The sequence below is a fragment of the Triticum dicoccoides genome, chromosome 1A (assembly GCF_002162155.2).
Source record: "Triticum dicoccoides isolate Atlit2015 ecotype Zavitan chromosome 1A, WEW_v2.0, whole genome shotgun sequence".
NCBI classification, from domain to species: Eukaryota; Viridiplantae; Streptophyta; class Magnoliopsida; order Poales; family Poaceae; genus Triticum; species Triticum dicoccoides.
The window spans coordinates 503,402,376-503,427,008 of NC_041380.1; the positions used below are offsets into that span (position 1 = coordinate 503,402,376).

General features: G+C 47.6%; 2 protein-coding genes across 2 annotated transcripts; both read left to right on the top strand.

The window, feature by feature from the left end:
- Window positions 1–1,434: 1,434 nt before the first annotated feature.
- Window positions 1,435–7,857, top strand: LOC119354123. Its single transcript, XM_037620828.1, has 3 exons — window positions 1,435–2,354; window positions 6,915–7,264; window positions 7,817–7,857. Exons 1-3 carry the CDS (start codon window positions 1,435–1,437, stop codon window positions 7,855–7,857), a joined length of 1,311 nt encoding a protein of 436 aa, XP_037476725.1.
- Window positions 7,858–9,362: 1,505 nt separating this feature from the next.
- Window positions 9,363–12,683, top strand: LOC119354132. The gene is made up of 3 exons (XM_037620841.1): window positions 9,363–10,638; window positions 11,343–11,418; window positions 12,233–12,683. Exons 1-2 carry the CDS (start codon window positions 9,363–9,365, stop codon window positions 11,405–11,407), a joined length of 1,341 nt encoding a protein of 446 aa, XP_037476738.1. The 3' UTR covers window positions 11,408–11,418; window positions 12,233–12,683.
- Window positions 12,684–24,633: the final 11,950 nt, after the last annotated feature.

A 24,633-nucleotide genomic window follows, 5' to 3' on the forward strand; every position in this document is an offset into this window, starting at 1 on the left:
TAGGGTTAGGAGGCTAGGGTTTGTTCATTTTTGGTAGGGGTTGGCTACCTTAAATAGAGGGGGTAGGAGGCTAGGGTTTGTCCATTTTTGGTAGGGGGTTGGCTACCTTAAATAGAGGGGGTAGGAGGCTAGGGTTTGTCCATTTTTGGTAGGGGGTTGGCTACCTTAAATAGAGAGGTTAGGAGGGGGTTTTGAGCTGATTTTCGAGGCTCTTGGGCTTAGAGAAAATAGGGAAGTGGTTGCCTCGATAGCAATCTTGTTCTTTCAAAAATTATTTATTATTTAAACGGTACTATGCCTCGCATATTCAAATATTCGTGTAGCAAACGGACTCCGAATCAGACAAGATTTGATGTGTAGCTGACATAAAATATAACAAGATCACACACAAGATTCAAATATTTATTTTGCATTTATAAAATAATTTTAATTAGTGTCTCGTGGCAATGTGCAAGTGTCCAGTTGGTCTCCAAGCAGAAGGGCAAAAGATCAAGGGGTACTATTCACCTTTGTGAAGAACAACAAAAAACAAAATAAGGCTATAAGTTTAATAAAAACACCCGGATAATTTGATACGAAGGCGACGTGCTGACGCTGCAATAATATGATGTGTTTTTTAGAAATTAGTGAAATATGTTTCATAAATTTTAAACTCATTTAAAATCTACTCAAATTTGATTTTGTTTTAAAGATCTCATCGACGGAAATTCAAATACTCCCTCTGTTCATTTTTATAAGACCTTGAAGACATTTCAGACAATGTGCAAAACAGCCTATTTTGAGTTGTCTGAAACGACTTACAAAAGTGAACGGAGGAAGTATGTAACATTGGACATTTTATTCAAAAGTTATTAATATCTCACAAGAAAAATAAAGTGCTAGCTTTTCCACGGAGTGGTTTGAGAGCATGCATGCATGAGTAGATTAAAGTTTACTTTTTCTTAGGGAATGAATAGATTAAAGTTAGCGAGACGCTCCTCAGCTCGTATACGTATGAGATTAAAGTTTATTTTTTCTTAGGGAATGAATAGAACACAACGATTTGTTCCTTTATGCACAAAAGAGCAACACGCGTCTTAATGCGAAGAATGGATGTTGGATTTGTTTAGCGTTAGACGCTAGAAATTTTTTGGCGGGAAAACGATGACGTATGCCCATCACAGGCCGCGCAGCCAATGGGACGATGCAGTTCGAAAGCAACTATACATAGACAAGGTTCATGTAGACCTAATCGCTGAGCTGCGGGCCCCGAATGAGCTGTAACTGGAGTACGCAGTGGAACAACCCCACGCAGCTTTCATCGGCGGCTGCCACCACCCCCCGATACCTCAGCTGTGTGCACCGAGCCCACGCGAACCGAGAGCCCGAGAAGCATCTTTTACCATCGGAAATCCTTCTGCTCTCCCTCGTCACCTCACCGGCCGCATCACCACCATGTCGCTCCGGCGCCTCTTGGGCCTTTCCGCCGCCGTGTCCGGCCGCCTAAGCCGCTCCTTCTCCACCTCCACGGCCGCCTCCTCCCGCCCTCCCTGGATCTTGGTCGACCAGCTGTCAGTGGCCACCGGGTCGGCAGCACCGGGCGCGTCCGTGCGCATCGTCGAGCCCCCGCGCTTCTCCAGCATCACCGTCCCGGCGCTCCAGGTCGACACCAGCGCCGGCCCCGACCCCGACAGCGACGTCGCGCAACTCCTCGTCGGCCGCGTGTGCTCCGCCAGCGCCGACGGCCTCCTCCTTATCGTCATCTACGATCTCCGCGCCACGGCTCCCATCCTCGCCAAGCAGGGCGCCAATCATGTCCGCCAGCTGACCGGCCTCGTCCGCGGGCACACCCCGGACACCACGCGCTTCCTCTGCAACCCTCTCACCGGCCAACTGACCCGCCTCCCGGCCATCGACGTCGGCCCGTGGCGGCTCGTGTGCGGCCCTCACATGGACGTCCTCACCCAAGCCGGTCGCGGGCACGGAGACGGACCTCCCGACAGGGTCGCCGTCGCCGAGCTGCAGGGGAACAGGATGCTCCGCTTTCTCTCGGACACGGGCGAGTGGGACGTCGCGGTCACCACGCCGTGCCAACTCCCGGGCGTCCGGCGGTTTCACTCGGAGACGGGCAGGAGGTTCGACCAAGAGGCGTTCGCCTTCGGCGACCGGCTGTGGTGGGCTGACCTGAGCTGGGGCGCCATCTCGGCCGACCCGTTCAGCGACCGGCCGGAGCCCCGCTTCGTGGAGCTGCCGAGGGGCAGCGTGATGCCCGCACGCCCAGGGCCGGCGCCAGGGTGGCTTGACCTGGAGGGTTTTGAGGCCCTGTCCAAAGACGCGCCGGCAGTGGGCAGGTACCGGCGCATGGGGGTCAGCGAGTGTTAGACTATGTATAGCTTCTGTACCTATGTACGTATATGGTACATATTGTAACACAACCATTATATATAATGAGATAAGCCACCCTTAGAGAGTCGTGCTGGTTCCCCAAAACTTATTGTCTTACGACGGAGCCGATGCTCCTTGTCCCGATCGGAGCCGGAACAGAGACGGCATCGAGCGGGAGGTTGAGCAGAGCCGCAAGAGAGGCCGGGAGGAAGCCCGCAGCAGTGCAGTCCCAGGCTCGTGTCTCTGCACTCCGTCGTCAGTTTGGAGAGTGTCAGAAGCTTGACTCCACTGCCACTGAGTTCTACAACAAGGTCAAGGGCCTCGCCGACACATTGGCCTCCATTGGACAGCCCCTCACCGACTCCGAGTTCATCTCGTTTATTGTCAATGGTCTTGATGAGGAGTATGATGCCTTAGTCGAGATCATCAACGAGCGGGGCAACTCGACACCCATGCTGGCACACGAGGTTTTCTCTCGGCTCCTTCTCACTGAGCAACGGGTCGAGACTCGCCGCACCAGGGGCACTGGCTCCCTCTCGGCCAACGCCGCCACCAAGGGTGGCCGCTCTTCTTCATCACCCCGGTCTCCCTTGGGGCTGCCACCGTCGCCCGCCTCGGCCCCCCCCCCACCTACTGCGACCTTACCGGGGGCTAGCGGTCCACGTGTGTGTCAGCTTTGTGGCCGTGATGGGCACTGGGCCTCCAAGTGTCATAAGCGCTTCCAGCGAAGCTTCCTTGGTCTTGGCAATGACGGCAAAGATACACGCAACAATGCCCGTCAGGTCGCCATGGCTGATCGTCCCGCGCCGCAGAAGCAACAGGGACACACTCAGTCCTACTCCATCGATCCACACTGGTACATGGACTCTGGGGCGACAGAGCATCTAACCAGCGAGATGGGGAAGCTTCACACTCGTGAACCCTATCATGGCTCCGACAAGATCCACACCGCCAATGGAGCAGGTATGCACATCTCTCATATTGGTCAAGCATCTCTTCTCACTAGACATGCCAATAGGAGTCTTCAGCTTCGCAATGTTCTTCGAGTTCCATCTGTGACCCGTAATCTTCTTTCAGTTCCTAAACTCACACGTGATAATAATGTGCTTTGTGAATTTCACCCTTTTGATCTTTTTATTAAGGATCGGGGCACGAGGGACATTCTTCTTAGTGGGCGGTTGTGCCAGGGCCTCTATCGTCTGGAGCATCCTGGTGTCGCTCGTGTTTTCAGTGGAGTTCGGGTCTCTCCGTCACAGTGGCATGCTCGTCTTGGTCACCCGGCCACACCTATTGTCCATCATATTTTGCGTCGTCATGAGCTTCCTAGTTTGTCTAGTCATAAAGATGTAGCAGTGTGTGATGCTTGTCAGCAGGGGAAGAGTCATCAACTTCCTTTTTCGGAGTCCAGTCGTGAGGTGAAACATCCTTTAGAACTTGTGTTTTCAGATGTATGGGGTCCTGCTCAGACTTCTGTCAGTGGTCATAATTACTATATCAGTTTCGTTGATGCTTATAGTCGCTTTACCTGGCTTTACCTTATTAAACGCAAATCTGATGTGTTTGATATTTTTGTTCAGTTTCAAAAACATGTTGAACGTCTTCTCAAGCACAAAATTGTTCATGTCCAGTCAGACTGGGGGGGCGAGTATCGCAACCTCAACTCTTTCTTTCAGTCGCTTGGGATAGCTCATCGTTTAGCATGTCCACATACACATCAGCAGAATGGTTCAGTCGAACGTAAGCATCATCATATTGTTGAAGCTGGTCTTACTCTTTTGGCCCATGCATCTGTTCCGTTTCGGTTTTGGAGTGATGCTTTCACCACTGCATGCTTTCTCATCAACCGTACTCCTACTCGTGTTTTAAACATGAAGACTCCCATTGAGGTTCTCCTTAATGAACAACCTGATTATACCTTTCTCAAGGTATTTAGGTGTGCTTGTTGGCCGCATCTTCGTCCATATAACAAGCGCAAGCTTGAGTTTCGTTCTAAGAAGTGTGTTTTCTTGGCTATAGCTCTCTTCATAAAGGTTACAAATGTCTTCATGTTCCCACTAATCGTGTCTATATATCTCGGGACGTCGTGTTTGATGAGCATGTTTTTCCCTTTGCCAACCTTCCTGTGTCCACTGTCGAACCACCATCCCTGCATTCATCCTCTGTTGCTTCTGACCAATTTGATGATGTTGCATACTCTCCTTTGCTGTTACCTAACCATGGTGCAGGAACCGGACGTGGAGCTCGTTTGGAGCTGTTGGAGGATTCACCATCATCATCGTCGTCTTCTGGTGGGCACGTCGATCACCCTATGTTGCATGGCATCGATTCGCGTGCCCATGCATGGTCACCCGACGAGCCCGTCGCGCCGAGCATCTCCACTGCTCGGTCCGTTTCGCCAGCGGCCGCCGAGTCGCCCGCAGCTCGGCCCGTCACGCCGTCTTCGCCTGCGGCTCGGCCCGTCACGCCGTCTTCGCCCGCGGCTCGGGTCCTCACGTCGCCTTCATCAGCGGATCGGCCCGCGACACCGGCCGCACCACGGCCCACTATGCCGAGCTCGCCATCGGCCCGGTCTGTGATGCCGGAGTCGCCAGCTGCTTCGTCTGCTCTGCCGGTTTCGCCGGTGGGTCGGCCTTCTTCGCCAACCGAGTCCGAGGCTACCGTGACTGGCTCCTCGTCACCGGCTGACTCGTCAACATCGCCGTCCTCCAGCCCGTTGCAGGCTGCTCCGTCGACCTCGGTGGTTCCTGTGTCCCGACCACATACACGCAGTCGCAGTGGCATTTTCAAACCTAAGGAACGTAAGGATGGTACGGTTGCTTGGTTGGCTGCTTGTTTGGCTGCTGCTGTTGCGGATCCATCTTCTGAGCCTCGCTCATATCAGGCTGCCCTGCGCATTCCACATTGGCGAGAGGCTATGGAGCAGGAGTTTCATGCTCTTCTTCGTAACAAGACATGGACTCTCGTTCCTCCACCACCACGGGTAAATGTTATTGACTCAAAATGGGTATTCAAAGTGAAGAAGCATTCGGATGGATCTATTGAGCGTTACAAAGCGCGACTTGTTGCTCGCGGTTTTCGGCAGCGTCATGGTCTTGACTATGAGGACACCTTCAGTCCTATCGTCAAGCCTACCACTATTCGGCTTCTTCTCTCCATTGCTGTTTCTCGTGGTTGGTCACTTCGTCAACTTGATGTGCAGAATGCTTTTTTACATGGATTTTTGGAGGAAGAGGTTTATATGAAACAGCCGCCTGGTTTCTCTGATCCTGATCGTCCTGACTATATCTGTCGTCTTTCCAAAGCACTATATGGTTTGAAGCAAGCTCCTCGTGCCTGGCATGCCCGCCTTGCCTCTGCCCTTCGTGCTCATGGGTTTGTGCCGTCTACTGCTGACACTTCGTTATTTCTTCTACAGAAGCCAGAAGTCACTATGTATCTTTTGGTATATGTCGATGATATTATCCTTGTCAGCTCTTCTCAGTATGCTGCTGATGCTCTTGTCTGCTCTCTTGGTGCTGATTTTGCGGTCAAAGATCTTGGGAAGCTTCACTACTTTCTTGGAGTTGAGGTCACTTCTCGTGCTACTGGTCTTGTCCTTACGCAGAAGAAGTACTCCTTGGAGTTGTTACAAAGAGCGGGCATGCTGAAGTGCAAACCGACCACCACACCCATGTCGTCTACCGACAAGATAACAACTGTTGATGGTGAGCTTTTGTCTCCTGCGGATGCCACAGAGTACAGGAGCATTGTTGGTGGACTTCAGTACTTGACGATCACGAGACCAGATATCTCTTATGCTGTTAACAGGGTTTGTCAGTATCTTCAGGCTCCCAGAGATACTCATTGGGCTGCTGTTAAACGCATTCTTCGTTATGTTCAGTTCACCCTGACATTTGGTATGCATATTCGGCCGACTTCCTCTCGGGTCCTTTCGGCCTTCTCTGATGCAAATTGGGCTGGTAGCCCAGATGACAGGCGATCCACGGGGGGTTATGCAGTATTCTTTGGCTCTAATTTGATCGCCTGGAGTGCTCGGAAACAGGCTACTGTGTCACGTAGCAGTACTGAAGCTGAGTACAAGGCTGTGGCTAATGCTACTGCAGAGATTATTTGGGTGCAGTCTTTGCTTCAGGAGTTGGGTTTGTCTCAACCACAGCCTCCTATTCTTTGGTGTGATAACATCGGTGCTACATACCTTTCTGCAAATCCAGTATTTCATGCCCGAATGAAACACATTGAAGTTGACTATCACTTTGTACGGGAACGTGTATCACAGAAGCAACTCCAGATCAAGTTTATCTCATCTAAGGATCAACTTGCAGACATCTTCACTAAGCCTTTACCGCTGCCACAGTATGAGGCTTGTAGGCGCAATCTTACCCTTCTCAGTTCTTTAGAAAGTGGCTAAGATTGAGGGAGGATGTTAGACTATGTATAGCTTCTGTACCTATGTACGTATATGGTACATATTGTAACACAACCATTATATATAATGAGATAAGCCACCCCTAGAGGGTCGTGCTGGTTCCCCAAAACTTATTGTCTTACAGCGAGGGAAGGCTGCGCTACGCCGAGGTGTGGAGCCGGGAGCCGTTCGTGCTCAGCTCCTTCACGCTCGACGACGAGGGCAGCGGCTGGACGCTGGAGCACCACGTGGTGCTCAGCCGGCTCTGGGCGGATGGAGACCACCCATGGCTGCCCTTGCCGGAGAAGACGACGCCACAAATTGTCGCTCTTGACCCACTGAACGGCAATGTCATCTACCTGAAGGTCGGCAGGCACAGCATCGGCGTGGACATGAGCAAGGAGGAGGTGATTCGGAGCTTTCTGGACAGAGGAGCCGGGTGCATACCATGCGTGCTTCCACCGTGGCTTGAATCCAGCCGGAACTCTGCCGCAGGTAATCGCTACATTGCTTCAATTGCTATTAAGTTCACATATTATGTGCACCTATTATGCAATGCACCCATATACATTTACATGTGCCTAGATGCATTTCCATTAAGTTGTTTTGCAAGTCATTGAATTGATCAGTGTGTGGAAACTCGGACAAAGTCATCCTATTTATATTAACCAAACAATTAGCACTACTGGGCCAGACATAAAATTGCTCTCTCTGCAAACAAGCCAAAAATGACTTGGGACGAATTCCTACATACAATGCCTAGACATATCCTGCACTTATACTCTGCAATATGGGAGTAAGATACACTGCCAATTTTATCTAAAATTATTACCATGCTACTAATTATCATTCTCTTCTTGGGTTAAAAATGGTGGTAGCACTTGGAACTCTTGTTTTCAATCCTAAAACACCTTGTTGTCAACCTGAAACTTCTGGCCCCTCCCCACAGAGGCAGCTGAAATGGTTAGATGATAAAATTATATATTTAGATTAGATGTGCCTAGAGGCTCATGTGGTGCTGTGCATTTCCATTAAGTTGTTTTGCAGATCATCTACTACAGAATTTGTGTAAAGCATCCCAATGGTAGGATTTGTTGATCAGTGTGGGCAAACTCAGATAAAGCCATCCTATTTATATTAATCAAACGATCATCACTATTGGGCTAGGCATAAAATTGCTCTCTGTAAGCAAGACAGTAATAACTTGGGATGAATTCTTATATACAATGCATAGACATATACTGCAAGTATATTCTGAATTGTGTTACTTTGTTCAAGTTCATGTATCTTGATCAAAGGAGTTTGTTTCCAGGCAAGGACAACACGGAAAGCAAGACTCTGGCCGGTGTTCTAGTTCGTTCAGATAGACACCACACAAAATGAAAAGTGTGCCGAGCTACCAGTCAGTGTATCTCTGGGTACTATATATTGATCCATCATTGGTTGTATGTCATCCGCTAGTATTTGCGACTAGAAGACGGCTTCGCAGTATGAACTCTTTTACAATGGTTGCAGCGAATTAACTTCTCTAGATATACTTAGATGCACTGACTTGAACTAATCTAGCCAGCAATCCTTTGTTTTACAGTTATACTGTTCAATATTTGTGCCGGTTCTTGTAATCTTGAAGTAGTCGCCGTGTTCTTGTCAACCGTGCTCAATACCAAACCATGTCTTCCACTTGAAAACTTGGAGCCCTTCCCTGAAGAGACATGCACTGGCGTTGCCGAGCAGGAGGAGGCCGTCGCAAAGATGAGAACATTGGCGTCACGACAGCAACAATGGATGCACGACAAAGTTTTTAGCTTGGCGGTAGGGGAGGGAGAAATTGGGATCCCGACCAAGGCCTTGGCCTATCGTAGAAACCATCGATTTTGTTTCGTGCCACCCATGAAACGGTCCTAGCATGCCGTTGTACCCGCTCTAGTCATGTTCATGTCTCGAATATACACGAATGTGCATATCATATATTAAAGAAAAAAAAGGAAAGAGTGTTTTCACTAGTCGTGTTCATGTCAATGTGCTCGGGAACAAACCAGGTCTTTCATTAGAAAGCCTCCCCCAAAGAGGCATGAAAGATTGTTGAACTACCCTGATGACCAAAGGTGTATTCAATCTTCTAGTTCTAAAAAAAAAATGAGACCAATCCAAGGGCGAACCTAGTAGGCATTTTTTTAGAAGAAACTCCGCGAGCACCACGCGTCTAAATCAGGACCTAAAATCGGATGGGCTGGCAGCAACAGGTCGACGCTCTCAATCTTCCAATTCTGAAAAGAAGAACTGTGTCTTTTATTTTTTTGAAAAACAAACAAATGTGTCTATTCACCGGAGAGCTCCGGAATAACCGTTCCATAACGTTCGGATAGACAAGGCGTGCTGCTCAGTTCGACCCACCGACAGGTGGGGTCCACTCAACGCACATGGAAAAGCCTATGAAAAAGCCTTTGTGGCAGAGCTGCGTGAACCAAGTCCATGTGAACCAACCACTCCCCCATCCTCTGCTTCTCCGATTCACTTCCAAAACCCTCTCCCCTTTCGCCACCCCTACCAGCCTACCACCACCAAATCGACCACCGCCGACTCCTCCGGCGAGATGCTCCGCCGCTCCCTCTCCACCGCCGCGCCGCGCCCCGCCTGGGCGATGGTCTACCGGATCTCGACGGCGGACGAGTCCGCGGCCGCGCGGCGCGCGTCCGTCGAGCTCGCGCCGCCCCCGCTCGCCTCCCGCGTCTCCGTCCCCAGGCACGCCTTCGGCCTGGACCCGCTCCGGGCCACAACGGCCAGCGCCGACCTCCGGCCGCCCGTCAACTTCTTCAGCTTCGCCGCCCCGGCCCGCGAGCAGGGCTCCCCGCAGCCGGCGGGCTCCGGGCACAACCTCATCAACGTGTTCGGCAGCGGCGTGCTCGCCGCGAGCGGCGACGGCCTCCTCCTGCTCGGCACCTTCAGGAACCGCGCCAGCGCCGCCAGCATCTTCCAGCACCAGGTCCCGTCCCCCGCCCCGTTCGAGGTCCTCGACCAGGCCTACGCGCGCTCCTCCTGCTGCGACCCCATGAGGCTCGCGCGCTTCGTCTGCAACCCCGTCACCGGCGAGCTGGCCCGCCTCCCGGACTTCGACGGCGCGGAGGACGCCTTCACCGCCCCCACGGGCCTCCTCACCCAGGCCAACGGCGGGCACGGCGGACCGCCCCGGAGGTACGCCGCCGCGCAGCTCAGCGTGGTCAACAAGGGGCGGCGTTTCCGGCTGCGCCGGCTCTCCTCGGAGACCGGGGAGTGGTACGAGCTTCTGCTGCCGTCCCCGCTGCCGGCCGGGCGCCTGATGCACATGAACCACGAGGTGCTGGACTTCGGTGGGCGGCTCTGGTGGGTGGACGTGAGCTGGGGCGCCATCAACGTCGACCCTTTCAGCGACCGGCCCGAGCTCTGCCCCGTCGAGCTGCCGGCAGACGTCATGCTTCCCGACCAACAGGGCGAGGCAGAGATGAGGCAGCTCCTCCAGCGCAGGCGCATGGGGGTCAGCGACGGCAGGCTGAGGTTTGTGGAGGTTGCCAAGGACGAGCCCTTCCGCATCAAATCGTTCACGCTGGACGAAGAGAGTGGCCGCTGGATGCTGGAGCACCAGGTGTCGTGGAGAACACTCTGTCCCGAAGCCAAGGCGTCGCCTTTGATTGCTGCCATTGATCCACTCAGCGCCGACTTGCTGTACCTCACTGTGCCTGTGGGCAAAGGGTTCTGTGCAAGCGTGGACATGCGCTGGAAGAGACAGGTTGAGTCTGTGGAGTTAGGGCGTGGTGTCAATCCAAGCAAGTGCATCTCAAGCTTCGTTCTGCCATGTGTGCTCCCCTCATTTCTCGGATCAAGCCCGATTCCAGGTGATCACAGTGACCCATTTCTCTTTAGTTGCAATGCAATCATGTCTATCTAAGTGTTTGAGTACTGCCTTTAGTTGCAATGGAGTGGGCTAAGATTGTAGACAATGCAGTGATCTCTTACTGGTCACTAAGATATCATCCCATAAGCTGTAATCAATCATATCCAAAACACAAATTATTATCCCACTTCTGCCCCTGTTTATTTTCTTGGGTTCAAACAATGCATTGTTCTCTTAGCCACCAATATATCATTCCGTAAGCTGTAATCAATAGTATCCAAATAGAATGGGACCTTTCTTTGATTTGAAACTTCCAAATCGAGGGTTCCCTTGAAACATTTTCATGGTGGTGTAGTGATTTTGAACAGAAACTTTTACAAGGTTCTGGTTGCTTTGACTGTACACTGTATGTTCTTCATTATATTTCCATATCTATATAATTTAGTTTGAGAAAGTAACTTAAGGAGGTGTATCCCTTTTTATAATTCCTCTACACTACTCAATCACTATCTGCCTCTAATTATTATAGTGACATCGCTTATGGGTACGATGCTGAATTCTTGAGAACCTGCTCTAATCATCATATTTCTCGCTATCTTAATTCTTGTATGCGATGCACATGAATTTATACTGTTATATATTTTGCTACATTAGTGTGTTTCTGCTGTTCAAATTATAGTATATTGATCAAATTAACCTTTTCAGGCAAGATGAACACCAAGCAAAACAAGACTTTGGCAGATTTTCTTGTTCGCTCAGACATCCCATAGGAAGGACGAAGGTACCAATTCCAGCTGATGATCTCTCTCCACTTTGTGTTAGCTCATGCATGCTTCTTTAATGATAAATTGTTGTATGATCCATTCACAATTTTAGGATGGTGCATTCCTGATACAAGTTCTCTTACTCAATTCATGCAGTTTATGGACTGAAAAAACAACTACTGCAGTTATTTTCAACTGGCTCTGTGTAGTTTCCAACATATTGCTTATAGTGTCTGGTTTGGTGCTTTAATTCAGCTAGAAATGCTTTCTGGGAACACTAGTAACACATATTCACTCCATAGAATAGTTATTGAGTGCTACCTGAACTTTGTATTCCGTTCATATTCATCTGGCAGCAACTTGCCACACAGCCAAAAGTTGTCGTGTGTGTCAACATGAACTTTCCATCCCTCCGTTCAGGTGTATTAGTGTTTCAGAACTATCAGGCACAAAGGATGCCTAGCCTTGTTCATCTGGTGATCACTGTATTAGAATCTGAAGGACATTTAGCCTTGTCATTATGTTGGCCGTTTTCTTCCCTTTTCCTGAATATTATAACCAGCTGATTAAAACCTGAAACTGAAGCTTGATCTTCAATAAAATTGACCACGGTCTAATTTTATGCTACAGCCAGGCCTTGGATAGAAAATAAACGTGTTATCCAGGTGACCAGGTGATATTTCACTATATTATTTCAGTTTTAGAAATGCACATTGATGGATTATAGTAGCGTTTCTGTTTACTGAATTTCGTTTTGCTGTTTTTCCATATCGCTCATTCTGTTGACGTGTTTACTCAAATGTGCCTAATGTTTCTTCTTTTTGTTTTCAGGTTTCTCAGAACTACAGATGCTGCTCTATAATCAATTAGGAAGTTTTTTTTTGTGGGGTAATCAATTAGGAAGCTGATGGCGGTAGCTTACAGAACTCTCATTTTGGGGGAAATCTGGAGATGTCTTGGTCTGATGGAGTTTCGTGATCAACTTACTGTATCCCGTTTTTAGGGCAAATCGTGGAGATTTTCTAGGTGATAGATTCACAGCAGAGCATTCCAGCAAATTTGCAAAATTAATCAGCATGTAACATCCATCACCGAACGTTGTGTATGCTGTGTTTAGTAGCTAGATGATACATTCTTAGGGAAAGATTGCTGCTTGGACATGTTTAATGTTAGGAGAAAGCTTATTTAGGGATCTCTGTGTATGTTATCCATGCGGCATTGGTGATGTGTTCCATTTCCAATGTAGTATTAGTATTCATGCGCTGAGTATATCTGCTTTTGTGTTAATTGATGGTATATTGCTCTTGTAGCTTTACTCAAGTAAGAAAGATTAAATGTCATTTTGGCTGCCGTGCATGAATGCGTGATGATTAGGTAAATCAAGTTCATCTGTTGCTCACAACATTTTGTTGTGAATAGCACGATACCTATGAATCTATTACTTCCTGATGATGGTATAAAACCAGACGTAGGTTATTATTCAAAACGGCGAGACTATGCATTAATTTGTTATCAGTTTGTCGCTACTAGAGAGTCGATTGCCTGAACGATTCACAACATGCTTATATAGTATTGGTCAACAAATTATTTACGGTGCTTTGCTTCTTTGAAGCACGTAAAATGAAACATCATGTATTCCATCATAAGGGCAACGATGACCATTGTCGCTGAGCTATCTTCCTGCCTGAGAATCACGTTTAACTACCGATTGCTAACCACTGTAGCATATCTGGCATTGACATCACTGTAGCAAATCCGGGACGGTTTAGTCCAACTGTGTGTGCTTCGGATTCAGTGTTTCTCTTATCATTATTTTTCTGACAAGAATGTTATACCTCTTGAAATTTGCATCTTAGGATGCACACAACCAATATATTACTCCCCTCTTCCATAGTGTAGTGTGTATAGATTTTTTGAAAATTCAAACTTTGCAAACTTTGATAAAGTTTATAATTAAAGAAAACTATTTATATCTACAATACCAAATATATGAAATATGAAACTACGTCTTGCGATGAATCTAATGACATATGTTTTGTATTCTAGATGTAAAAAAATTCTTCACAAACTTGGTCAAAGTTTGTGCGGTTTGACTTTTTAAAAATATCCACTAATTATGGAACAGCGGGAGTATCAAAGAAAGGTAATGTGATGAAGACAAGAACACATAATAAAACAGTGCATGAAATGACCAAGAAAGGTCAACATATTAAAAAAAAACTATGACTAAGTGACCATCTTTTGCACTGAATGCCTTCAAGAAGGAATGAACACTTAAGTGGGGTAGGTCAAACCAGCCAAGGCTAGAGCACCAACACAAAGATAACACCTTCAACAAGGCGACAACCCAAGATTATCGTTGCCGGTTCCAAGTAGTGCACGTCAGATCACATGTTTTCACCCCAGATACAGAGTGGTGTTCTAGTCATTGTCTTGATGGCAGATCTAATTTAATAACTGATCCACTCTTTGTCAATAAAATTCACCCTTTGTCAAAAAACAATTACTCCACTCGTCACTCTAAGCGAAATCCACCATGGTGTCCTCCGGAGATAGCCACCAAGGCCACCACCGGGAACCTCCCTTGGCCGTGCATCGACTCGCCCACGATTATCATTCACATTCACATTGTAGGGACTGTGGGCTTTCTCCCTTCCATATTTCGTTACAAAGCCATAAATCAAAAATTGCCTACAAACATTAGGTTTTTGGATTGTTGAAATAATTAGCATTTTTTTCACTATTCTAGTCCAGAAAACAATCATACATGGCATTGGCAGTATTGAACTCATACTAATATCTTATCATGTATTCACGTACTACACATATAGCAGAAATATCCACACAAATAGATAGTACAACCAATATAAAATAAACAGGAGCGGGATAAATGAATTATACCCTCTAGTCGGCCAAGTCATAGCCGCTGCAGCGGCGGCAGTCTCATCGGCAGCTTTCTTCTCGGCTTCAGTGGACATGATGATGTCAAAGGAGACAATGACGTAGTCGAAGTAGTGGACAAAGACTAACAGCGGCGAGCAGTCGCTCCCCAAAACATCGTCCTTCTCCTAGTGCAGGATCACAAAGGGCGGGGGATTTGGAGGTCTGCTCTCTCGTACAACCATGCACACGGTGGACGGGATAGAATTGCTGGAAGCAACAACATCGAGTGGAATGGTGTTGGGCCTATGCACGAGGGGGTAGAGCAGATGCAATATGATCTGGGTGACGACTAAGATTGTCGACGCATCAAATATATAGTTGGTCGTGGTAGGGAGACGTGGGCTGAACTCACGCCTGGGTTGGCAACAACCCAAGATCCAGCGTCTCAGATTCGTCGCGGGTCCGTTAATGGCTCGTAATCAATTATTTGTTGCTGACAGGCAAAAAGCTCATGCATGACATAGGTCTGAGCTCGACTTGTTCATTAAACATGGCACACGAGGCGGGCGGCGGAGGAGGAGCGCGCGAGAATCACTCCTCTTCTCATGCTCCAATAGTATGTGGAAGAGGATCTCTTTTAAGGAGACCAATAACTTTCTTCACTCCCTGTCCTGGGTGGTACTAAACCTCCCACCACCTTCCTTGTCATGACACACACATCGGCATTTAAAGTTATTTCTGAAATTGTTTTATGAGCCTAAAGCCCACCTATATTTCAACAAAATCTTCTAGCACCATCAGAACTCCTTGTTAAACATCCACATGCCATGTTGAAGAGCAATTTTCTTTCCCTTTTGTTTGGCACACATATGTTAAACACGTCAATATCTACATGATCGGCACATATCTACATGACAGGCGCATCATAGGAGTTGGTTAGGTAGTTAGAGTATAATGTTTATCTCATGTACCTCTTATCTCTACCTCCTTTCTTTATCTCCAAGAATGTAATCTCAACCGTATGTATGCGCTGTTATGGGAGGTGCGCCCCATCTATATAACACGAAGTCATCGGCCTGAGAAGGCAAAACGTTCCGCTAGTTCGCACATGGTAATCAGAGCCCCATCTCTTCCCATCTACTGAGATCCCATCTACCGAGCCTAGCCATGTCTTCCTCCTCCTCCTCCGGTGCTTCCCACACCACCCTCAATGGGCAGGTCACCGAGAAGCTAACACGCACGAACTACGTGCTCTGGCGCATGCAGGTCACTCCTCATCTGCGCGGCGACGACGTCTTCGGCTACGTCGACGGCACCACACCGGAGCCGGCCAGGCTTCATGTCACCAAGGACAAGGATGGAAAAGAAAGCTCTGAGCCCAACCCTCTCCACCCAATCTGGGTCCGGGAGGATCAACAGGTGTTGGGCTACTTGCTCAGCACCCTCTCCAAGGAGGTACTCATTGTTGGGTATCGTAGCAGAATTTCAAAATTTTCTACGCATCACCAAGATCAATCTATGGAGTAATCTAGCAACAAGGGGAAGGAGAGTGCATCTACAAGGGTATGTAGATGCAACAGTGACATCATGATTTAGGTCTATGCGTAGTTTCTATGCACGAGTAGAACACAAAGTAGTTGTGGGCGTCGATATTGTCAATTTACTTGCCGTTACTAGTCTTATCTTGATTCGGCGGCATCGTGGGATGAAGCGGCCCGGACCAACCTTACACGTACGCTTACGTGAGACCGGTTCCACCGACTGACATGCACTAGTTGCATAAGGTGGCTGGCGGGTGTCTGTCTCTCCCACTTTAGTCGGATCGGATTCGATGAACAGGGTCCTTATGAAGGGTAAATAGAAATTGGCAATTCACGTTGTGGTTTTGGCGTAGGTAAGAAACGTTCTTGCTAGAAACCTATAGCAGCCACGTAAAAACTTGCAATAACAATTAGAGGACGTCTAACTTGTTTTTGCAGCAAGTGTTTTGTGATGTGATATGGCCAAAGGATGTGATGAATGATATATGTGATGTATGAGATGATCATGTTCTTGTAATAGGAATCACGACTTGCATGTCGATGAGTATGACAACCGGCAGGAGCCATAGGAGTTGTCTTTATTTATTTATGACATGTGTGTCAACATAAACGTCATGTAATTACTTTACTTTATTGCTAAAGCGTTAGCCATAGTAGTAGAAGTAATAGATGATGAGACAACTTCAAGAAGACACGATGATGGAGATCATGGTGTCATGCCGGTGACATCGATGATCATGGAGCCCCGAAGATGGAGATCAAAAGGAGCAAATGATATTGGCCATACCATGTCACTATTTGATTGCATGCGATGTTTATCATGTTTTACATCTTATTTGCTTAGAACGACGGTAGCTTAAATAAGATGATCCCTCACAATAATTTCAAGAAAGTGTTCCCCCTAACTGTGCACCGTTGCGAAGGTTCGTTGTTTCTAAGCACCACGTGATGATCGGGTGTGATAGATTCTAACGTTCGAATACAACGGGTGTAAGCCAGATTTACACACGCAATACACTTAGGTTGACTTGACGAGCCTAGCATGTACAGACATGGCCTCGGAACACGGAAGACTGAAAGGTCGAGCATGAGTCGTATAGAAGATACGATCAACATGAAGATGTTCACCGATGTTGACTAGTCCGTCTCACGTGATGATCAGACACGGCCTAGTTAACTCGGATCATGTTTCACTTAGATAACTAGAGGGATGTCTATCTGAGTGGGAGTTCATTAAATAATTTGATTAGATGAACTTAATTATCATGAACATAGTCTAAATTGTCTTTGCAAATATGTTGTAGATAAATAGCTCACGTTGTAGCTCCGTGTTTCGATACGTTCCTAGAGAAAGATTAAGTTGAAAGATATTGTAAGCAATGATGCGGACTAGGTCCGCAGTCCGAGGAGTGTCCTCACTGCTACACAGAAGGCTTACGTCTTTGATGCACCGCTCGATGTGCAAACTCCTACAACGTCATCTGTGGATGTTGTGAACACCTGACAGACACGTCCTGATGACTACTTGATAGTTTAGTGCACCATACTTCACAGCTTAGAATCGGGATTCCAATGACGTTTTTGAACGCCATAAGACATATGAGATGTTCCAAGAGCTGAAATTGGGATTTCAGGCTCATGCCCGTGTTGAGAGGTATGAGACCTCTGACAAGTTCTTTTGCCAACAAGACGGAGGAGAATAGCTCAACTAGTGAGCATGTGCTCAGAATGTCTGGGTGCTAAAATCACTTAAATCAAGTGGGAGTTAAACTTCCAGATAAGATAGTGATTGATAGAGTTCTCTAGCCACTATCACTAAGATACTAGATCTTCGTGATGAACTATGACATGCAAGGGATGGAGTTGATCCCGGAGCTGTTCGCGGTGCTTAAGACCGCAAAAGGTGGAAATCAAGAAGGAGCATCAAGTGTTGATGGTTTAACAAGACCACTGGTTTCCAGAAGGGCAAGGGCTAGAAGGGAAACTTCATGGATGGCAAACCAGTTGCCGCTCCAGTGAAGGAACCCAAGGTTGAACCCAAACCCGAGACTAAGTGCTTCTATTGTAAGGGGAACGGTCACTGGTAGCGGAATTACCCCAAATGCATGGTAGCTAAGAAGGCTGGCAACTTCAACAAAATTTATACGTGTCATTTATGTGTACCTCACCAGTACTCCTGGTAGCACCGGGGTATTGGATACCGGTTCAGTTGCTATTATTGGTGACTTGAAGCAAAAGCTACGGACTAAACGGAGACTGGCTAAGGGCGAGGTGACGATGTGTGTTGGAAGTGTTTCCAAAGCTGATGAGATCACCATCGCACGCTCCATCTGCCTTCGGGGTTAGTATTGAACCTAGATAAATGTTATCAGGTGTCTACGTTGAGCATGAATATGATTAGATCATGTTCATTGCAATACGGTCATTCATTTAAGTTAGAGAATAATGGTTATTCTGTTTACATGAATGATACCTTTCATGGTCATGCACCCTATGTGAATGGTTCATTGAATCTCAGTCGTGGTAATACACATGTTCACGCCAAAAGATGTAGAGTTAATAATGATAGTACCACTTTCTTGTGGCACTGCCGCTTAGGTCATATTGGTGTAAGATGCATGAAGAAACTCCATGTCAATGGATGTTTGGAGTCACTTGATTTTGAATCACTTGACACATGCGAGCCATGCCTCATGGGTAGGATGACTAAGACCCCGTTTTCAGGTACAATGAAAGGGACAAGTGACTTGTTGGAAATCATGCATGCTGATGCGTGTGATCCAATGAGAATTGAAGCGTGCGGTGGATATCGCTATTTTCTAATCTTCACTGACGATTTGGGTAGATATAGGTATATCTACTTAATGAAGCAAAAGTCTGAAACGTTTGAAAAGTTCAAGCGATTTCAGAGTGAAGTTAAGAATCATCATAACAATAAGATCATGTTCCTACGATCTGATCAAAAGGGGATTTTCTAAGTTATGAGTTTGGCAATCACTTAAGACATTGTGGAATTGTTTCACAGTTGAAGCCACCTGGAACACCACAAGGTAATGGTGTGTCCGGACGTCGTAATCGAACCTTATGAGATATGGTGCGATCTATGATGTCTCTTACCAATCTACCGTTTTCATTTTGAGGTTATGCGTTAGAGACAGTTGCATTCACTTTAGATAGGACACCATCTAAGTCCGTTGAGACGACGTCATATGAACATTGGTTTGGCAAGAAACCAAAGTTGTCGTTTCTTAATGTTTGGGGCTACGATGCTTATGGCTTCAGCCGGAAAAAGCTCGAACCCAAAGCGGACAAATACATCTTCATAGGATACCCAAAGGTAACAGTTGGGTATACCTTCTATCTCAGATCCAAGGGCAAAAATGTTTGTCGCCAAGAACAGGTCCTTTCTCGAGAAGGAGTTTCTCTCGAAAGAATTGAGTGAGAGGAAGGTAGAACTTGATGAGGTTGTCGAACCTTTACTTCAACCAGAGAGTGATGCAACATAGAAAGATGTTTTCTGTGGCGCCTACGTCTGTTGAATAGGAAGTTAATGATAGTGATCATGAAGCTTCGGATCAAGTTGCTATCGAACCTCGTAGGTCGACAAGGATATGTACTACTCCTAAGTGGTACGGTAATCCTGTCTTAGATATCATGTTGTTAGACAACAATGAACCTATGAGCTATGGAGAAGCGATGGTGGGCCCGTATTTCGAAAAATGGTTAGAAGCCATGAAGTCCGAGATAGGATCCATATATCAGAACAAAGTATGGACTTTGGTGGACTTGCCCGATGATCGGCAAGCCATTGAGATAAATGGATCTTTAAGAAGAAGACGGACGTGGGCGGTAATGTTACCGTCTATGAATCTCGACTTGTGGGAAAGAGTCTTTTCACAAGTTCAAGGAGTTGACTACGATAAGAATTTCTCACCCGTAGCGATGCTTAAGTCCGTCGGAATCATGTTAGCATTAGCTGTATTTTTCGATTATGAAATCTTACAGATGGATGTCAAAATAAGTTTTCTTACCAAGTTTTCGTAAGAAAAGTTGTATGGGATACAATAAAAGGTTTTGTCGATCCTAAGGATGCTAAAAGGTATGCTGGCTCCAGCAATCATTCTATGGACTAGAGCAAGCATCTCGGAATCGGAATATATGTTTTGATGGAGTGATCAAAGCTTTTAGGTTTATACAATGTTTGATAGAAACTTGTATTTACAAGAAAGTGAGTGGGAGCACTACAACATTTCTGATAAGTATATGTGGATGACATATTGTTGATCCGAAATAATGTAGAATTTCTGGAAAGCATAAACGGTTGTTTGAAGAGTGATTTTCAAAGGAAGACCTGGTACATATTGGGCATCAAGATCTATAGAAATAGATCAAGACGTCTAATGATACTTTCAAAGAACGCACACCTTGACATGTTTTTGAAGGAGTTCAAAATAGATCAGTCAAAGAAGGGGTTCTTACCTGAGTTGTAAGGTGTGAAGTTGAGTAAGACTCAAAGCTTGACCACGGCAGAAGAAAGAGGAAGGACGAAGGTCGTCCCCTATGCTTTTGTCATAGGCTCTATACGGTGTGCCATGCTGAAGTACCGCACCTGATGTGTGCCTTGCCATATGTCTGGCAAGAGGGTACAAAGGTGATCTAGGAGTAGATCACCAGATAGCGGTCAAAATTGTCCTTAGAGGAATAAGGAAATGTTTCTCGGTTATGGAGGTGATAAAGAGTTCGACGTAAAGAGTTACGTCGATGCAAGCTTAACACCTATCCGGATAGCTCTGAGTAGAGATACCGGATACGTATAATGGAGCAACAATTTGGAATAGCTCCAAGTGGAACGTGGTAGCAGCATCTACGATATAAAGTTTTGCGAAATACATAGGGATCTGAATATGGCAAGACCCGTTGACTACAACCTCTCTCACAAGCATAACATGATCAAACCCAGAACTCATCGAGTGTTAATCACATAGTGATGTGAACTAGATTATTCAGTCTAGTAAACTCTTTGGATGTTGGTCACATGGCGATGTGACCTGTGAGTGTTAATCCCATGGCGATGTGAACTAGATTATTGACTCTAGTGCAAGTGGGAGACTGTTGGAAATATGCCCTAGAGGCAATAATAAATTAGTTATTATTATTATTATTATATTTCATTGTTCATGATAATCATTTATTATCCATGCTAGAATTGTATTGATAGGAAACTCAGATACATGAGTGGATACATAGACAACACCATGTCCCTAGTAAGCCTCTAGTTGACTAGCTCGTTGATCAATAGATGGTTACAATTTCCTGACCATGGACATTGGATGTTGTTGATAACGGGATCACATCATTAGGAGAATGATGTGATGGACAAGACCCAATCCTAAGCCTAGCACAAGATCGTTTAGTTCGTTTGCTAAAGCTTTTCTAATGTCAAGTATCATTTCCTTAGACCATGAGATTGTGCAACTCCCGGATACCGTAAGAGTGCTTTGGGTGTGCCAAATGTCACAACGTAACTGGGTGGCTATAAAGGTACACTATAGGTATCTCCGAAAGTGTCTGTTGGGTTGGCACGAATCGAGACTGGGATTTGTCACTCCGTGTAAACGGAGAGGTATCTCTGGGCCCACTCGATAGGACATCATCATAATGTGCACAATGTGACCAAGGAGTTGATCACGGGATGATGTGCTACGGAACGAGTAAAGAGACTTGCCGGTAATGAGATTGAACAAGGTATCGGGATACCGACGATCGAATCTCAGGCAAGTATCGTACCGCTAGACAAAGGTAATTGTATACGGGATTGATTAAGTCCTTGACATCGTGGTTCATCCGATGAGATCATCGTGGAGCATGTGGGAGCCAACATGGGTATCCAGATCCCGCTGTTGGTTATTGACCGGAGAGTTGTCTCGGCCATGTCTGCATGACTCCCGAACCCGTAGGGTCTACACACTTAAGGTTTGATGACGCTAGGGTTATAGGGAAAGTATGTACGCGGTTACCGAATGTTTTTCGGAGTCCCGGACGAGATCCCGGACGTCACGAGGAGTTCCGGAATGGTCCGGAGGTAAAGATTGATATATAGGAAGTATGGTTTTGGCCACCGGAAGTGTTCCGGGCATCACCGGTAGTGTACCGGGACCACCGGAGGGGTCCGGGGGTCCACCGGGAGGGGCCACCAGCACCGGAGGCATACATGGGCCAAGTGTGAGAAGGGACCAGCCCCTAAGTGGGCTGGGGTGCCTCCCCATCAAGGCCCATGCGCCTAAGGGGAAGAGGGGGCAAACCCTAAGGGCAGATGGGCCCTAAGGCCCATGCCTGGTGCGCCTCCCTCTCCCCTCCACTTGGTCGCCACCCTACATGGGGATTGGGGATGCCGCCACCCCTAGGGTGGAAACCCTAGGTGGGGGCGCAGCCCTCCCTCTCCCCCTATATATAGTGGAGGCAAAGGGCCAACCCAACACATGAAGTTCCTCCCCTGTTGGCGCAACCCTACCCCTCTCCCTCCTCGTCTCTCGTAGTGCTTGGTGAAGCCCTGCTGGAGTCCCGCGCTCCTCCACCACCACCACGCCGTCGTGATGCTTCTGGATGGAGTCTTCCCCAACCTCTCCTTCTCCCCTTGCTGGATCAAGGCGTAGGAGACATCACCAGGCTGTACGTGTGTTGAACGCGGAGATGCCGTCCGTTCGGCACTAGGATCATCGGTGATTTGGATCACGACGAGTACGACTCCATTAACCCCGTTCACTTGAACGCTTCCGCTTAGCAATCTACAAGGGGGCTGGTCCCTTCTCACACTTGGCCCATGTATGCCTCCGGGGCTGGTGGCCCCTCTCGGTGGACCCCCGGACCCCTCCGGTGGTCCCGGTACACTATCGGTGATGCCCGGAACACTTCCGGTGGCCAAAACCATACTTCCTATATATCAATCTTTACCTCCGGACCATTCCAGAACTCCTCGTGACGTCCAGGATCTCATCCAGGACTCCGAAAAACATTCGGTAACCGCGTACATACATTCCCTATAACCCTAGCGTCATCGAACCTTAAGTGTGTAGACCCTACGGGTTCGGGAGTCATGCAGACATGGCCGAGACAACTCTCCGGTCAATAACCAACAGCGGGATCTGGATACCCATGTTGGCTTCCACATGCTCCACGATGATCTCATCGGATGAACCACGATGTCAAGGACTTAATCAATCCCGTATACAATTCCCTTTGCCTAGCGGTACGATACTTGCCCGAGATTCGATCGTCGGTATCCCGATACCTTGTTCAATCTCATTACCGGCAAGTCTCTTTACTCGTTCCGTAGCACATCATCCCGTGATCAACTCCTTGGTCACATTGTGCACATTATGATGATGTCCTACCGAGTGGGCCTAGAGATACCTCTCCGTTTACATGGAGTGACAAATCCCAGTCTCGATTCGTGCCAACCCAACAGACACTTTCGGAGATACCTGTAGTGTACCTTTATAGCCACCAAGTTACGTTGTGACGTTTGGCACACCCAAAGCACTCCTACGGTATCCGGGAGTTGCACAATCTCATGGTCTAAGGAAATGATACTTGACATTAGAAAAGCTTTAGCAAACGAACTACACGATCTTGTGCTAGGCTTAGGATTGGGTCTTGTCCATCACATCATTCTCCTAATGATGTGATCCCGTTATCAACGACATCCAATGTCCATGGTCAGGAAACTGTAACCATCTATTGATCAACGAGCTAGTCAACTAGAGGCTTACTAGGGACATGGTGTTGTCTATGTATCCACACATGTATCTGAGTTTCCTATCAATACAATTCTAGCATGGATAATAAACGATTATCATGAACAATGAAATATAATAATAATAATAACTAATTTATTATTGCCTCTAGGGCATATTTCCAACACTCATCGCGGTGACCACGGTCACCACGGCGCACGCGCTCTGGACAACGGTGGCAGGTATGTTTTCCTCGCAGTCCATGAGCCGCGTGAATAACATCAGGACGACGCTCATAAACACGCAGAAGGGCAACCAGACGGTTGCCGCCTACTTCGCCTCTCTCCGTGGCCTCGCCGACGAGCTTGCAGCTGCGGGGAAGGCCATCCAAGATGACAAACTCATCTCCTACATCATCCACGGCCTCGACATCGACTACTAGCCCCTCGTCTCCGCCCTCGATGCACGCGTCACGCCAGTCTCCCTCGATGAGCTCTACGCCATGCTCAGCAATTTCGACCAGCGCATGGCCCAGTTTAATCACTCGGGCAGCGGCGGCTTCCGCTCCTCTGCCAACGCCGCGGTGCGTGGCCGTGGTGGTGGATCACGTGGCCGTGGCTCCTCTCGCGCCAAAGGGCGATCTGGAGGACACGGTGGTGGTGGAAACAGTGGCGGTGGCAACAGCCGCTATGGTGCATCCCGCGGTCGTCGTGGTGGTGGTCCACCTCGGGCCCGACCAGAGATGCCTCGCTGCCAGATTTGCGGTAAGCCAGGGCACACCGCGAAGGATTGCTGGTACCGTTATGATGAAGATGACGAGGACTCCCAAGATGAAGAAAAAGTGGCTGCCACGACTGATGGATCCTACGACATCGACACAAATTGGTACGTTGATAGCGGCGCCACCAACCACATCACCAATGAGCTTGAGAAGGTCACGATGAAAGAAAAGTACCGTGGCAAGGATCACATCCACACGGCAAATGGAGAAGGTGTGCAGATTTGTCACATTGGTCATTCTACTTTTCGTACCCCTCACCGTCCAATTCATCTCAAGAAAAATTTGCATGTCCCT